Here is a 14,811-nt window from a genome sequence, read left to right as displayed (position 1 = left end):
GACTTCTTCTAACCCCTAGGGCACTAGGCACACATGTGGTACATGTAAATGCAGGCAAAACTCTCAGATACATGAAATAAAAATGAAATTTAAAAACCTTATAAAGTTAAAATGGAGAGGGGGAAACATAACACAGACCTTTGGCTTCCACACACACATATATGCATGTACACATGAACAAGTATACATGCGTGTCACAGACTCTACTTAAGGCCATTGTGCCCTAGAAGACCAGACAGCATAGTTACTCATGACACAAGTCCATGTCACCAAGCTTAATGTTTTATTTAAAAAAAAAAAAAAGATGTATTTATTTATGTGTGTGTAGGGGAGAGGGGGGATCATGCATCTTTGTGTGCACATGGAGGCCAGAAGTGGGTGTTGGGTACTTCTTCTATCACTCTCCATCTTTTCCTTTGAGGCAGGGTCTCTCCCTGAACCTAGGGCTGCGTTTTCTCAGCTAGACTGGAAGCCAGCAAGTCCCAGCAACCATCCTGGATCTGTTCCCATCAAGCTGGGGTTACAGGTATGAGCAGGATGCCAGACTTGCTACATGGGTGCTGGGATTTGAATTTCAAGCCTTAGGATTTCACAATAAGTGATTTTTACCTGCTGAACCATTTCTCCAGCCTCCCTGTTGCCAAATTAAACTACACTGTCTATCTGACCTGAGAAATCAAGATTAGAGACATAATAGTCAAACTTCCTAAGCAGGTAGTGTATAATTGGTGCAATAATGAAATAATCCCTCTGTTTCACTTCTTTCTCTCTCTTTCTCCTTCCTTCCCTGAGGCAGGGTCTCCCTTTGTAGTTCTGGCTAGCCAGGCTGGTCTTGAACTTACATTGATCCTTCTGTTGCTTCTTCATAGGTTCTGGGATACAGATCTGATGTTATTTTCCTATTGTTTTGTGACCTGCTCTTGGCTCCAACTCTCTTCATCCTTTCTAGCCTATAAATCCAACTTCTTCAGCAGGGCTCATGGGACACTTGCTCCACTTTATGAAGAGAAAATCGGCCTGGTCCAGTAATTATGAAGTAATTAGCATCCTTAAACTAAAGCTGTCTTTTAACACCATTTTGCAAAGCATGTCTATGGGCAGCACTGGAGTATGGGGGAAGGCTATTCAGCCTCTGTATTCCCTAGCGTGCAAATGACAACGCCATAGAATCTCCACCAAAGGTGTCGGTGAGGATTCAGGACAGCTGGTGAGCATGGGGGACGGTGCAGCGGGCATTCTGGCCATTGTCCGTGAAGTTCAACAAGCCCCTTACCCAGGGGTCAGCTGCTGCCTTCCTAATCACCCTAAATGGGAGTCACATGAGAAGGGCGCGCCAGTCGGTGGGCAGAAATTAGAAGAGACTGGCTCTCAGGAGCAGTTGCTGACCGTGGGGGCTGTGGATCCTTCCCCTGGATCCTTCCCCAGGCCCCGGTGCAGCCAGAGCTGCAGATGCTGGGTGCCAGACAGCTGCGGTGGCCTCACTACTGATGGCACGTGCAAACACGGGAGGGCTGGGGGCAGATCCCTCGTTTTTTTACCCTTGAAAAGGTGTAAGAAACGCGCAAGCGCAGGCTGGGGCCCCCCCGCAGGTCTTCAGCGCCAACTCTGCCCCTGCGCTCCAAGCTCAGCCCCGGTGTCTTTAGCTAGTTGCGGAGCCGGCAGGGGTGAGGTCCCCGGCGGGAGGGCGAGACTGGACGTGGGGCCGCGCGCTAGCCCCCCCCCATACGCGTGCACGCCCTTCCCATTTGTCTCCGCGCGCGTGCACGCCCCCTCCCATCCGTCTCCCCGCGCGTGCACGTCCTTCCTCTACCGTCTCCCCGCGCGTGCGTCGCGGTCGGCCGTCAGAAAGGCACGCGCCTCGCCTTTAACGCGGGCCGAAGACGCGCGGCCCGTATGGCGTGCGAGCGGCGGCAGCTGCGGGCCTGGCCAGGCCTGGGCTGAGGCCGAGCCAGCCGCGGGGTTCCGCAGCCCTGGACGGCGCCCATCATGCGGCGGTTGCGGCGCCTGGTGCATCTGGTGCTCCTCTGTCCCTTCTCCAAAGGCCTGCAGGTAAGCGGCGGTAGGCCAGGTGCGGCCACACGGGGAGGGGCTGGGCGTGGGATGGTGAGGGTCGATGGGCGCTTTGTGCACCGAAGTCCTTCCTTTCCTTCCCTATTTCAAAATTAGGTTTGCTTTTCTGGAGTAGCAAACTTGGGACATACCCGGCCCATGGCCATCCCCTGAGCCAGCTGGAACCAGGGACTTTGGTGACCTTGGGCCAGGGAGGGCCAGCTTCTATCTGCAGAAGAGGCGCCTCCGCTCGTGCTTTGGGGTGATGCGGTCAGGCTTCTGGACTCCAGCCGCTGGTTGCCAGTGTCCTCAGAGCCTGTAGGAAGGACAGCACTCGCCAGCCCTACCCAGGTCTCCCTGGCCTCTCTGCAGGGCGGTCCTGAGGATGCTTGGAGGATGCTGCCCGGGCTGCGCCTTTGGCCCAGGGCTTGACCTGCCTTAGATGGTTTTAGATAAAGGATGAAGGGTGAAGCCTACTGGATGCAGAGATCTTCCAGGCCCAGATGCCCTTGTCTGCTATCCTCTTCCAGGGGCCTGAGCTTGCACTATGGTCCATGCTCAGCCCCAGGTTGGGTATGAGCTGAGGTGTTTGGGAACTTTCTCGTGCCAGGAGGTGTGGTGTCTCCATACCCCTAACTCCGAAGGATAGACCCTGACTCAGCAGTGAGGGGTTTTGGCCAGTTCCCAGGGGGGCTGACTCAGGGAGCATATGGGCTGAGCCTCACCTCTGAGCTTCACTTTCAGGAAACCGAGGAAACACCAGGGTGCCTGGCACATGGCCTGGGCTTCCTGGGCAGGGAGGTCACTGTGCAGTTACCATCCTTGTAATGACCCTCTCCACTTCCCAAGTGACTTCTCTGGTGCTGCAAAATATGGGCCCAGGGCTTGCCAGCCTGTTCACCTCTGAGTGGCAGAAGACTATGTGAGCTTCGAGTAGCCACTGTGGTGAGACCTGCACCAGGGTGGGGATATGCAATGGGTCAGGGACCCTGGGGAGGAGATGGGTCCGACAAAGGCTAGGTAGACCATCAGAACTTAACCAGGTAATAATAGGCAAAGTGGTTTGGTGGAGCCATGTGTGCAAAGGCCCAGGAGGGACCTGCCTGGAGTGGGCCCTGGCTGGCCAGCTGGCTACTAGTTCTATATCACGTGGTCTAGCCTGGGTCAGCTGCTGGCTCTGGTCCTGGCCCTTTGCTCTTGGTGTAGCTTGAAGTCCTTTGCTCTTGCCTCCCAGCTACGGTGTCCCCTTGTTTCTCAGTCTTCGTGTTTTCATTTTGGACAAATCTGAAAGAAACAGCTGATTGCCTGAACCAATTGGGGTCCACAGAGCCATGCCCCAGAAGAGGGACCATCTCCTGGAAGAACTTAGGAAGGGCTGGACATTGTGCTTGTGAAGGAGGTTCCTTTCTGTTCTAGCCCTGAGGGAACTAGGGCAGAGTGTAGATTTGAGTTCAGCACGACTCCCAGATCCAAAAGTGGGACGCTGACTGGTTCCATGCTCAGACTCTCTGGCAGCTGGTAGACAGGACGCCGCAGGAAGCACTTGGCATCAGTAAGAGGCTCTCCTCTGGGGATGCTGCCCCACAAACCTGACCCTCTCACCCCCCCTGCCGAGCTGGGCTCTGCGACTGATCCCTTGCCTTTTGCTTCAGATTGGGACATTTGGCCCTATGAGGCACAGGCTGTCTGGAAACTCCCAGTTCCTTCCCCTAGAGACTGCCATTTTCCAAGGGGGGCACCGGGGAGGGAGGTGGCATCCAGCTGTCTCTGGCTGTCAACTTTGGACACTGCTTGGAGTACTCAGTGGGAACCCGTGTCCTCAGCACCTAGACCAGACCTCTTCTCACCCTTTAGTGCTCACCTGTCAGCTGGGAAACTGAGGGTGCAGGGGTGAGGAAGACAGGGTGACCTGGAACCTCTGCAGAAGTGAAGGTCTTAGGTCCATCTTCGTCAGGGTTTTGGGGCCAGGACTGCCTGCCCCACCCCCACCCCCTCCGGTTTCTATCCCTTTTTTTGTTTTTTTCTTTTTCGAGACAGGGTCTCTCTGTGTAGCTTTGGTGCCTGTCCTGGATCTCGCTCTGTAGACTAGGATGTCCTTGAACTCACAGAGACCCGCCTGGCTCTGCCTCCCGAGTGCTGGGATTAAAGGTGTGCATCACCACCACCACCACCACCACCACCACCACCACCACCACCACCACCACCACCACCACCCAGTGTCTATGAATGTTTTGCCCGCATGTATATATGTGCTTCTTGTGTATGCCTGGTGCCACAGGAGGTCAGAAGGAGGTGCTGAGTTCTGTGGCGTTGAAGACGGTTGTGAGTGGGTGCTGGGAACCGAGCTGGTCTCTTCTTTAACAGTGCCAATGCTAGGATTACAGAAATGTGTCCACCACACACACAGCTTTCTAAAAGAAACTGAGGCAAAATACACAGCATGGCAGGCAGTGGTGACACACACCTTTAATCCCAGCACTCAGGAAGTAGAGGCAGGCGGATCTCTGTGAGTTCAAGGCCATCCTGCTCTCCAAAGCGAGTTCCAGGACAGCCAGAGAAACCCTGTCTCAAAACAACAGCAACAACAATAACAAAACCCCCAAACAAACAAACAAAAACAAAACCCACAGCATGAAATAATCCTGCCCTTCTCTGCTTGTACATTTGGTGCTGTGGAGCCACCGACATGGTTCATCCACAGAAAGCTCACCTTCCCATCCTGACTCTGTGTTCCCACAGCCTACCCTGCCCGACACTTTTGTTTACCTCTGTGCGTTTGAGGACTCTGGAGGACTCTTGGGTTGGAGTCCCACAGAAGGTGTCCTTTTGTGACATCCATCCTGGTGGTGGCAGGTACCAGGCTTACTTCTTGCTGAGGCTGAGTGGTGTTTTTATCTTGTGGATGGATACTGGCTGTCCACTCTTGCTGTTGTTACTGCTACTGTGGATGTGTATGCATGACCCCATGTCTTCTCACTGCTTCTCAGGGTGTAGTAGAATTGGGCTGTGGGCGCCTTGCCCTCCACACCCCATTTCCTGCTGGCCTTGACTCAAGGGGATCAGTGGGAAAAATGAGGGCCACATTCTTGGGGTGGCTGAACTAACTAGCTCCAGGCCGATGGCTCAGCTGACCTTATTTGGAGGCAGGAATATTTGGAAATGAGAGCATTTTAAGGGAACAGGCTGTAAAAAGTATCTTCATTCAGCTTTATCTTCTCATTTTGAAATGTCTACTTGTCTCTGATGGAGAGCCCCTGGCTGCAGACTCTGGCATATGCCCGATAATGGTGGGGTACTGAGCTAGGTGCTTCTCAGTGCTGGAGGTGATGGGTGCCAGCTGGGTTGGCTGTGGAAGATCTAAAGAGGTAGAAGCTGCCCTGGGTTATGGGCACAGCAGGGCCACAGATGGGCCCCTCCTCACCTGGTCCCTCCCTCAGCAGGGCCGGCTCCCAGGCCTCAGGGTCAAGTATGTCTTGCTGGTCTGGCTGGGCATCTTCGTGGGCAGCTGGATGGTCTATGTGCACTACTCGTCCTATTCGGAGCTCTGCCGTGGGCACGTCTGCCAGGTGGTGATCGTAAGTCTGCCTGGGCCCGGGGACCTGACCCATTTGGTGGGAGGTGGGTTTGGATGGGGGGGGGGATAGAGGGCTGGAGGTCAGGAAGGAAGTGGGGAAGTTGTAGCTGCTGTATGAACTCGGGGTGGACTTAAATGTTGAAACATGGACTGTTTAGCAGGGACACAGGAATAGCCTGGAGAGGACTGCCCTGACCAGTCCTGAAAGCAGGCCATGGGGTGGAGTCTTTTATGCCTTCCTCTCCAGGGAGCCATTGCTGCTGTTGAGTGAGGATGTCCCTGTGAGTGCATGTGTGGGAGTGCACGCTTGCATGTCAGTGCCTGTGTGAGTGTGCCCATGCACCTCCTGAAGCTGGTATCTCAGTTCTCCAGTCCTTGTGACTGGTGACAGGGACATATTGTCCCCAGACAGGGGACATTGCCTCTTTTCCAGAGGAGATCCTTTTCTACCCCCTGGTCATATAGTCTCAGGTGCTAGCCAGACTCTCAGCATGGAGGGAGCTACTCAGTGGATCCCTACCCTGGCCCACTCTGCAGATGAAGAAACTGAGGCTTGGAGACCCAGGGGCAGTCGGAGTCCTGAGGATGGCTAAACATGCTGTGCCCATCTTAGTTTTTTTTTTCATTTAAAAAAAATTTTTTTTAAAGATTTATTTATCTATTAATTATTTATACAGAGTTCTGCCTGCATGTATCCCTTCAGGCCAGAAGAGGGCACCAGATCTATTATGGATGGTTGTGTGCCACCATTGAACTCAGGACCTCTGGAAGAACAGCCAGTGCTCTTAACCTCTGAGCCATCTCTCCAGCCCCCTAATTTTTTTCTTTAAAAAAAAAAGTACATTCATTTATTTGTATATACGTGTGTGTATGTATGTATGTGCACACACATGTGCCATGGCCCCTGTGGAGGTCAGAGGACAATTTGTGGTAGTTAGAGTGCTCTCCTTCCACCCTTACTTGGATTCTGGGGTTTGAACTCAGGCCATGAGACTTGGTGGCAAGCTCCTTTACCTGCTGATCCATCTTGCTGATCCTACCTTGGTTTCTGTGGAACTTCCTCTCGAACTCGGCTGTTCCTTCTGCCACCTGGGAATGCTGAGCAGGGCCGGTAGGCTCCTGCTCCTCTCCATCAGCTGGGCAGCAAGGCCTCTGCTCCTGCAAAGCCCTCCCATCCCCCCCTGAAGTCCCGTGACTGGTGTCGATGGGGTATCAGCATAGAGTCCTGGGTGAAGGGCTTGCCCAGAGGGTGTTGGGATGGACGGGCATAGCTTCACCGTTCCACCTCTAGCTGATGAGCCTTTTATGTGGCCAGAGGACACTCTGTCTTTGTGGCTCACATGGCTTAGTCAGTGCTTCAGATTGGCTCAGCTTCTTGGATGGTGGGGTGTTGGGCACCTCTCTTCCCCCATTTCCTCCAAGCTTGGCTCTGACCAGTGCCAGGCTCCATGGCAACCAGTGATGTATATCCAGGAATTTACCCAAGTGAGAGCCAGCAAGCCCTTTACCCCAGACTAGGCCTGGGTAGTGCAGATTTAATCTGTGCTGAGAGGCTCTCCAGCTAATGGGATGGCCTGGGGCAAGCCTGGCAGGAAGTAAGGTCCTTAGCAATCGTGGGGCCCCAGGACGCCATTTCTTTAGGGATGGTGACAAATAACCCTGACAGTGACCAGTAACTGAAGTACTGGAGCATTTGAGGTGTTAGGTCTTGTTCACAGATGGGACCCCTTGGCAGCACCTCTTATGGGTTGGTGGCTGGGAGTCCAGCTGGATCCTGAGGATCAAAGGAGGGGCCCTACCATTGGGCTGCTCCTGCTTCAGTCTGCCGGGCAGGCGAAACCAGAACAGAGATCACAGTGGAGGGGAAAATGCTGCATGGGGAATGTGGACGCCTGCTCAGAGGAGTGCTGAGCTGCCTGGGAAGTTTCCAGCCTCACCATAAGGGAGATGAAGGGGTGGCCCAGGTGCCCAAAGGGTGCTGCTCACTGGGTGACACCTGAGGCTTAGTTATCGACCATGACCAGGCCCCTGTCTTGGGACTTGTGGCTGTCATCTCACCGCAGTCCAGGTTACCTATCTGACCACAGCTCTGCTGCTGAGGGCCCTGCTGGGGATGCAGCGGAGGCCTCTTATGGGGACTTGCCTGTGGTCCTAGCCACTGTGTGTATTCTAGTTACAGTGTCTGGCAACAGACTGGTGATATCCTTCTCTCAGGAGTCAAGGAAGGAACAGAGGGTTGGTTGCTCCTGGGGACAGGCCTCTCCCCGTGCCCATGCTGCTGGTGGCTTTTCCTTCTGTCCTGGGGTGTTTGGCTGGGCTGTGGATCCATAGGAAGTGGGTAGGGCTGTGACCACCAAGCCCCATGCCCTGGGCCATACCCTGGTGCCTATCTCCTCAGTGTGACCAGTACCGCAAAGGCATCATCTCGGGCTCTGTCTGCCAGGACCTGTGTGAGCTGCAGAAAGTGGAGTGGAGGACCTGCCTGTCTTCATCGCCAGGCCAGCAGGTGTGCGGCTGGGCACGGTTGGCAGGCTGGGTGTGGGCTGCTGCTGGTGGCAAGCTGGACACCTATAGGAGACAAACCCCTGGCCTTTTCTAGGTGTACAGTGGGCTCTGGCAGAACAAGGAGGTGACCATCAAATGTGGCATTGAGGAGGCCCTGAACTCCAAGGCCTGGCCAGATGCAGTTCTGCGGCGGGAGCTGGTGCTGTTTGAGAAGCCCACCCGGGGCACCTCCATCAAGGAGTTCCAAGAGATGATCCTCGGCTTCCTCAAGGTTAGTCTGCTCTACTAGGGGTGCTCAGATCGTCACTGCAGCCCACAGCTGGGATGTCTACAAAGACCTGGGTAGGAGGCAGGCAGGGAAGCATCTTTCAGGGCTTGTGGGAACAGATAGACGGGCAGAATCGGAGGTGTGGTGAGGGCCCAGGAGATTGAGGACTCTGCATCCGGTATGGTGAAAGTAGGGGCTGGTGGGCGTTAGATACAGGGCTCAAGGGCCACGTGATTAGTCTTCAAAGGCTTACAGTGCTGTGGCCTCTGCTCTCATCCCTCCGTGACACAGGCAGAGGGCCTGAGTGTGTGGTGCGGGCAGCGGGCCTTGCTGATATTCTAATGTCTAGAGACCAGGCCAGACCCAGTCAGTGCTCTGCCAGCCGAGAGGTGTGCACCAGGGCGTGCTTCTCTGCCTTCCTTTTGGTCCCCAATGTCAGGCGAACCTAGGAGACCTGCCCTCCCTGCCAACGCTGGTCGACCAGATCCTTCTCATGGCGGACTTCAACAAGGACAGCAGGGTGTCCCTGGCAGAGGCCAAGTCTGTCTGGGCCCTGCTGCAGCGCAACGAGTTCCTGCTGCTGCTGTCCCTTCAGGAGAAGGAGCACGCTTCCCGGCTGCTGGGCTACTGCGGGGACCTCTACCTCACCGAGGGCGTCCCCCACGGCTCCTGGCACGGGGCGGTGCTGCTGCCTGCCCTGCGCCCGCTCCTGCCCTCTGTGCTGCACAGGGCTCTCCAGCAGTGGTTTGGACCCGCCTGGCCCTGGCGTGCCAAGATTGCCATTGGCTTGCTGGAGTTCGTGGAGGAGCTCTTCCATGGTTCCTATGGTACCTTTTACATGTGTGAGACCACACTGGCCAATGTGGGATACACGGCCACCTATGACTTCAAGATGGCTGACCTGCAGCAGGTGGCGCCCGAGGCTACTGTGCGCCGCTTCCTTCAGGGCCGCCACTGTGAGCAGAGTTCTGACTGCATCTATGGGCGAGATTGCAGGGCTCCGTGTGACAGGCTCATGAGGCAGTGCAAGGGCGACCTCATCCAGCCCAACCTGGCCAAGGTATGTGAACTGCTGAGGGATTATCTGCTGCCTGGTGCTCCTGCAGACCTCCGCGAGGAGCTGGGCAAACAGCTGCGCACATGCACGACACTGAGTGGACTGGCCAGCCAGGTGGAAGCCCACCATTCCCTGGTACTTAGCCACCTCAAGACCTTGCTCTGGAGGGAGATCTCCAACACCAACTATTCTTAATGCTGCAGACTCCAGCCATTATAGCTCAGCTGTGGGTGAAGCACCCACTTGGGAAAGGTCACCCCTCTCCAGTAAGTCTCCTCCACCCCACTTTCCCAACTGAGCAGAGGGGCCATTCTTCTGTACATGTAAATAAATGGCTTTTATGCAACACTTGGATCCCTTGCTAAATACGAAGCAGCCTTTAGGCAAGGCTCTACCCTACAGAGCTTGTCTGGGCACCACTGGGGGACATGAAGCATGTTATGGGCCTGAATGCACCTTTTGCAAGGATCAGGCCTGCCAACTCTGGTGCACTGGCATTTCACCACCAAAACTCCAGTCAACCACTGAGCAACAGCCCCAAACCAGAATGCCGGTGGCACACAATGGCAGCTCCACTCTAGGCTTCTGACACCTTCAGCTAACCAGCACGTCCAGTTCATCTGTCCAACAGTGAGCAGGCAGAACATGGTATCTTTGTGCTCTACTCCCATAGCATACAGTATACCAGTAAACTTTGCTCCTGTTAATGCTTTTGGCATAAGACTGCCACAGTTCCAGCCCAAATCCTCAAACCTATCATTCATTCCGGCAGGTTTATTTTCCAGGGGAGATGAAGGGAAACCCAATAGACTCTTTACCCTAAGATGGGAGAATATTGGTAGTAAAGATTACAAGCTTCAAGAACTGACAAGTTTATTTGTGTCACAAGCACCTACAGCTAGCTCCCCCATCCATAATTAGCACTTGTGCAGTTAGTCAGATGGAAATGCTGGATCTTAAGAGGGCCCTCCACCTCTGGTGCTACTACACAGATCTCACTTCAGTCTTGAAGGAACAGTTCAAGCCAACACAAATGTGGTCTGTAATTTAGGATGTGGGCTGCCAGGATGGACGCATGGAGCTGCCCAAAGCCTGTATGGGTGGTTCTGCAGGTCCCTGGTGAAGTTACAGAGGCCACATTTGAAGCTCATGGCCTATAATCACATCTGCACCTGTCCTGAACAGTCACGTGACCAAAAGGTAGGCCTTATTCTTCCTGGCTCCTGGATCTGAAAAATGAGAAAGGATGAACAGTTTCTTGTATTTCCTGACCCCTGTGAATGCCCTCCCCACAAACCCAGTTTGCGGCAACTCCCAACTCCAAAGTTCTATCTGGCTAAAGTGCTGACCACACAACCTTCTGGTGAGCCCTTGAGGTCTGACATTGGGGTCTGGCCATCAACAAAGCCACATCCCAGCACCACCTCACTATGGCTCTGCAAAATGTCAGGCTATAAACCATTCTTAGTGCTCACTGGCTTCTGAACACTGAGCGTAGAAATAGCCACTTGCTCTCTGCCCCGATGTCACAGACACAGCCGAGTAGCCGTGCTATGCCTGTGGTGCTGACAGATCTAGAGCAGCACACCCAGGGCAGCTGCACACATGCCACCCGAGCACGCTCCAGCGGACCCAGCCCACCTCTCACCTCTGTGGGCCACTGCTGGGCATTGGGCATAAAGTCCACACCATGAGCAGAGCTTTGTCACCAGCTTTCCTGCAAAGAAAAAGAGTCAGCACAGCTCCCCCCAATCCAGGTGCTGCACTCCCAGAGCCCCAGGAAGCCTTTTTTTGGTGCTTTAATGCATCGCCACAGTGCCAGCTTCACTCTAGTAAACTAGGGCTAGAGCAACGTGTGCCTTTAAGTTTTTCCAACTAATGTGACGATCAGGGAAGGGCACCATGGGGAGACTGGGCAAAGGGGGGGGGCTTATGCCTAGGGTGGGACAACCTAAGACCTTACCTCAGTTGACCTCATGGATATTTTTGCCAACCACAGGTAACCTCACATGAGGGGGTGGCCATCACTGCCACCATTAGCTTCTCCCCCCCCCCCACCTGTGCTGCACGGGTCCACTAACAGGGACTACTCTTCCCACTGTCGGTTCCACTTGGTGGTGGTGCCAGGGACGGAGACCCAGGCCTGCCCCTCAAGTGAGTACTTTACCACTGAGCTGCAATCCGGCCCTGCTAGTTTAACCCCACTCATCTCCTCAGAGGATAGCTCTGACGCCACCGCTGTTTCCACCCACTGGAGTTTACCGGCCCCATACTGGGTTACCTAAACCAGTCAACAACCGGGAAGGGCGGCCCCACCTCCAGCTTCAGGGAGTGTCAGGCTACTAATCATTCAGATGTTCACAGGTCAGAACACTGAGCGTAGACATAGCCTCTCTCCTCTCCGCCACCTACTGACGCACATGTAACACGGCAGCCACACGTGCAACGCCTCTAGGGGCAGGACGAGCCCAGTGCCGGGGCCATTAACCGGAACCTTAGTTAACTCTGGGTCAACTTACCGAAGACCCCAACATGTCCTCACAGCTTCTTAATTCCCAACCGACAAACTCCCTAGAGAAGAAAAACGATCATTCTGCACACGTTCTTGGCAAGATCACAGTGGGGGATTTCATCAGGCCTGTATTTTATTCCTATTCCAATGGGTCCACAATAGTTTGGTCTCCTTGCTAAGGCTTTCTGTAAGTGAAGTAACAAAACAACGTAACTCTCCTGGCTTCCTAATTCAGTAGCATTGCACTAAACAGACAGGGTCTGCGTTATCTCAAGCTGGCTATTCAGAAGGGTTTTGAATAGCTGTCCTTCCAAGACAAACCTCATCAGCAAGCAGCAAATGCCGACAGGCACTTCCCCTGGTGTTCCTTAGTCCTAGGAAGGAGAGCCGGTCGAGCCCCAATCAGGGATGACCAGAGGGATGCCTAGGAAGCTCCCTGCATTCCACTGACCCAGCCGCCGAGCCTCGGTTTTCCTCCACCCGGCCCTCGGGCACACCGTGAACGGCCCTTCCTCTTACTTACCACAAGGTTGGTCTGCTGCACACATCAGGGCGACGGAGCCCTCGGAGGGAAAAGAACGCGACACTTTTTTTTTACGATCGGCAGTACGAGACGCAGTCTTCCCGCCAGCGGGCCGAGAGCTAAGGAGGGTCGTCTGCGGTGTCCCCGGTCAACCACGGGAGGGACGACGCCAACACCCCGTTCGCCGCCATGGCCGCCGAGAGGCGGAACAGGGCCGCACCACGTCTTTTATAGTAACGCCTACGGCAGCTCGCGAGGGACTTCCCCTGTCCTCCGGCTGCAGTGCCCTCTAGTGGATCTTCCGCTCCTCGCCAGCGCTCCTCGTAGCCCCAGCCGCTCAGAGGCTCTTGGGGCGAGTCCATGTCCCGCATGGTCTGATCCTAGATCTTGCCTCCCCAAGTGGATCTCAGCGACTGCTTTGCGTATTGCCAAGCTCGCAGGACTTTTTCAAACCACCCATGGAGTCGAGTCCTGCGCATTCTCAGGAAGCTCCCTGTTTTTTTTTTGTGGGGGAAACCCTGCTTCCCAGGTTTTTGATTATGCCAAGGCTTCCACGCAAAGAGGAAAGGCCAGTTCTGACTGACCAGTATTCAGGGGCCAAGGAGGTGACACTTTGCTTCCTCTTTTACAAGGAAGCTTTGGGAATGGATCAGGAAGGCGCTGCAAGGAGGTCACAAGTCCCAGATGCTCCTAACTAGCCCCACCTAGGGGGCTGTGTGTGGATCTGAGGCAGCTTCTTGAAGGTTGAATGTCCTCTACTTCAGGATGGTGCTCAAAGACACATAATACACTCAGAAGACTCGCTAACTGCTGGGATGTGTGTTGTGTCCCGCACAAGTACACACCACACATCTAACGAGTCCTGAAACTGATGAGGACTTCCGGGTGATGGGGGTGAACTGTAGGCCTGGAGACACATCAGTGAACACTGTTCTGCTACCCATGGGCCAGGCCAGCCACACTTGCTGATGGTCCCAAATAGTTGAATCCTTCCTTCCTTTTCCTGCCTTCCTCCATTACTTCTTGCCTGCCTGCCTGCCTCCCTCCCTCCCTCCTTCTTTTCCTTCCTATCTCCCCCCTCCCCCCAGACAGGGTTTCTCAGTGTAGCCCTGGTTGTCCTGGAACTTGCACTGTAGACCAGGCTGGCCTCAAACTCACAAAGATTCACTTGCTTCTGCCCCCTGGGTGCTGGGATTAAAGGCATGCACCGCCACCATCTGGCTTCCTTCCTGTTTTGTTTGTTTTTTTGAGACAGAGTTTCTCTGTGTTACCCTGGCTGTCCTGGAACTGGCCACCTGCTTCTGCCTCCCAAATGCTGGCATCAAAGGCATGCACCACCACTGCCTGCCTCCTTCCTGGTTTTTGATGCAGTATCTCATATAGCCCAGACGACCTTTAAACTTGCTATATGGTTGAAGATACTTGCATTTCTGATTTTTGATCCTTTTGCCTCTACCTTCCAAGTGCTAGGATTAGAGGCGTGTACTATCATTCATTGTCCAAATCCTTGAGTCTTTACAGTAGGTGTGAGTATGGGGCTCATCTCCACTTTCCAGAGGGGAATTGAGACATCAGGAATAAAAAAAAAATTCCCTAGTTACATGATTGCAATGGTGGGCCTAGGAAGGGGCCTTGGAGGTCTGTCTGGGCAGCAGAGGACAGAAGGAACCTCACCTGACCCGTTGAGCATTGACCAGGTCCATCAGTGCGAACTGTTTTGCCAACAGGTCTGGAAGGAACAACAGAGGTGACGCTCTTTTTTGATCCGCTCCTGCCCTGAGGCCAAGAAGATCTAGTGCTCATCATCTCATTTGTTCCAGTATTTGTGATTGAGCTAGATCCCATGCCGGAAGAGGCTCCTGCGGTGGTCCTGAGCTGCAAACAGGCCTGGAGCCATCTCCAGATGACAGAAACAGAAGAAGCAGCTGCCAGAACCCCATCAGCAGAGGTCCAGGCAGTCCAGAGCCAGCTCCAGCACCTTGACTCCAGGTACAGGTGGTAGCATTCCCCGGGCCAGCACAGCTCAAGGCTGGCTGTTGACGCCCGAAGCCAGCTCCATAGCCAACGACAGCAGTGGAGCTGTGCTGGCTCAGGTGTCGACCGCAACTGCAACAAGGTCTCTAAAGACAGCATTAGAAGTGGCCGGATCCAGTTCATCAGAGACTCCTTTCAGAGCCCCGGCATCCTCCAGCACCGACTTTAGATTTAGAACCCACTCACAGCCCTAGAGAGAGGACCAGCTACCAGAGCTGCAGAAGCACTTCCAGTCCCAGTTCCTGACTTAGATACAGCCCTGCAGGCCTCTCAGGAGCCAGTACTGTCT

The 14,811-nt window shown here is 54.3% G+C and overlaps 1 protein-coding gene, 1 long non-coding RNA gene and 2 other non-coding genes across 7 annotated transcripts; 1 reads left to right on the top strand and 3 right to left on the bottom strand.

Moving 5' to 3' along the window:
- The first annotated feature begins 384 nt into the window (after window positions 1–384).
- Dipk1b (divergent protein kinase domain 1B) lies at window positions 385–9,801 on the top strand. Of its 4 annotated transcripts, none has more exons than XM_037204666.1 (5): window positions 385–2,049; window positions 5,487–5,624; window positions 8,067–8,129; window positions 8,223–8,399; window positions 8,836–9,801. In XM_037204666.1, the coding sequence occupies exons 1-5, from the start codon at window positions 1,987–1,989 to the stop codon at window positions 9,646–9,648; spliced, it is 1,254 nt and encodes a 417-aa protein (XP_037060561.1). In that variant the 5' UTR covers window positions 385–1,986; the 3' UTR covers window positions 9,649–9,801. The 4 variants fall into 4 exon arrangements, with proteins under 4 accessions (XP_037060561.1, XP_037060560.1, XP_028724686.1 ...); XM_037204665.1 differs by having other exon boundaries at window positions 387–2,049; window positions 8,022–8,129; XM_028868853.2 differs by having other exon boundaries at window positions 388–2,049; window positions 5,490–5,624; window positions 8,022–8,129.
- Window positions 9,802–10,309: 508 nt separating this feature from the next.
- LOC114692826 lies at window positions 10,310–12,712 on the bottom strand. The gene is made up of 4 exons (XR_003734465.2): window positions 12,489–12,712; window positions 11,973–12,024; window positions 11,102–11,170; window positions 10,310–10,682 (listed from the first exon to the last, which is right to left on the bottom strand). It is a non-coding gene; the product is annotated as an uncharacterized LOC114692826 (long non-coding RNA).
- LOC114692857 lies at window positions 10,895–11,037 on the bottom strand. The gene has a single exon (XR_003734469.1). It is a non-coding gene; the product is annotated as a small nucleolar RNA SNORA43 (small nucleolar RNA).
- On the bottom strand, window positions 11,784–11,915 carry LOC114692858. The gene has a single exon (XR_003734470.1). It is a non-coding gene; the product is annotated as a small nucleolar RNA SNORA17 (small nucleolar RNA).
- Window positions 12,713–14,811: the final 2,099 nt, after the last annotated feature.

Source organism: Peromyscus leucopus, chromosome 4, assembly GCF_004664715.2.
Source record: "Peromyscus leucopus breed LL Stock chromosome 4, UCI_PerLeu_2.1, whole genome shotgun sequence".
Lineage (NCBI taxonomy): Eukaryota > Metazoa > Chordata > Mammalia > Rodentia > Cricetidae > Peromyscus > Peromyscus leucopus.
This window is presented reverse-complemented; position numbering and strand designations above follow the sequence as displayed.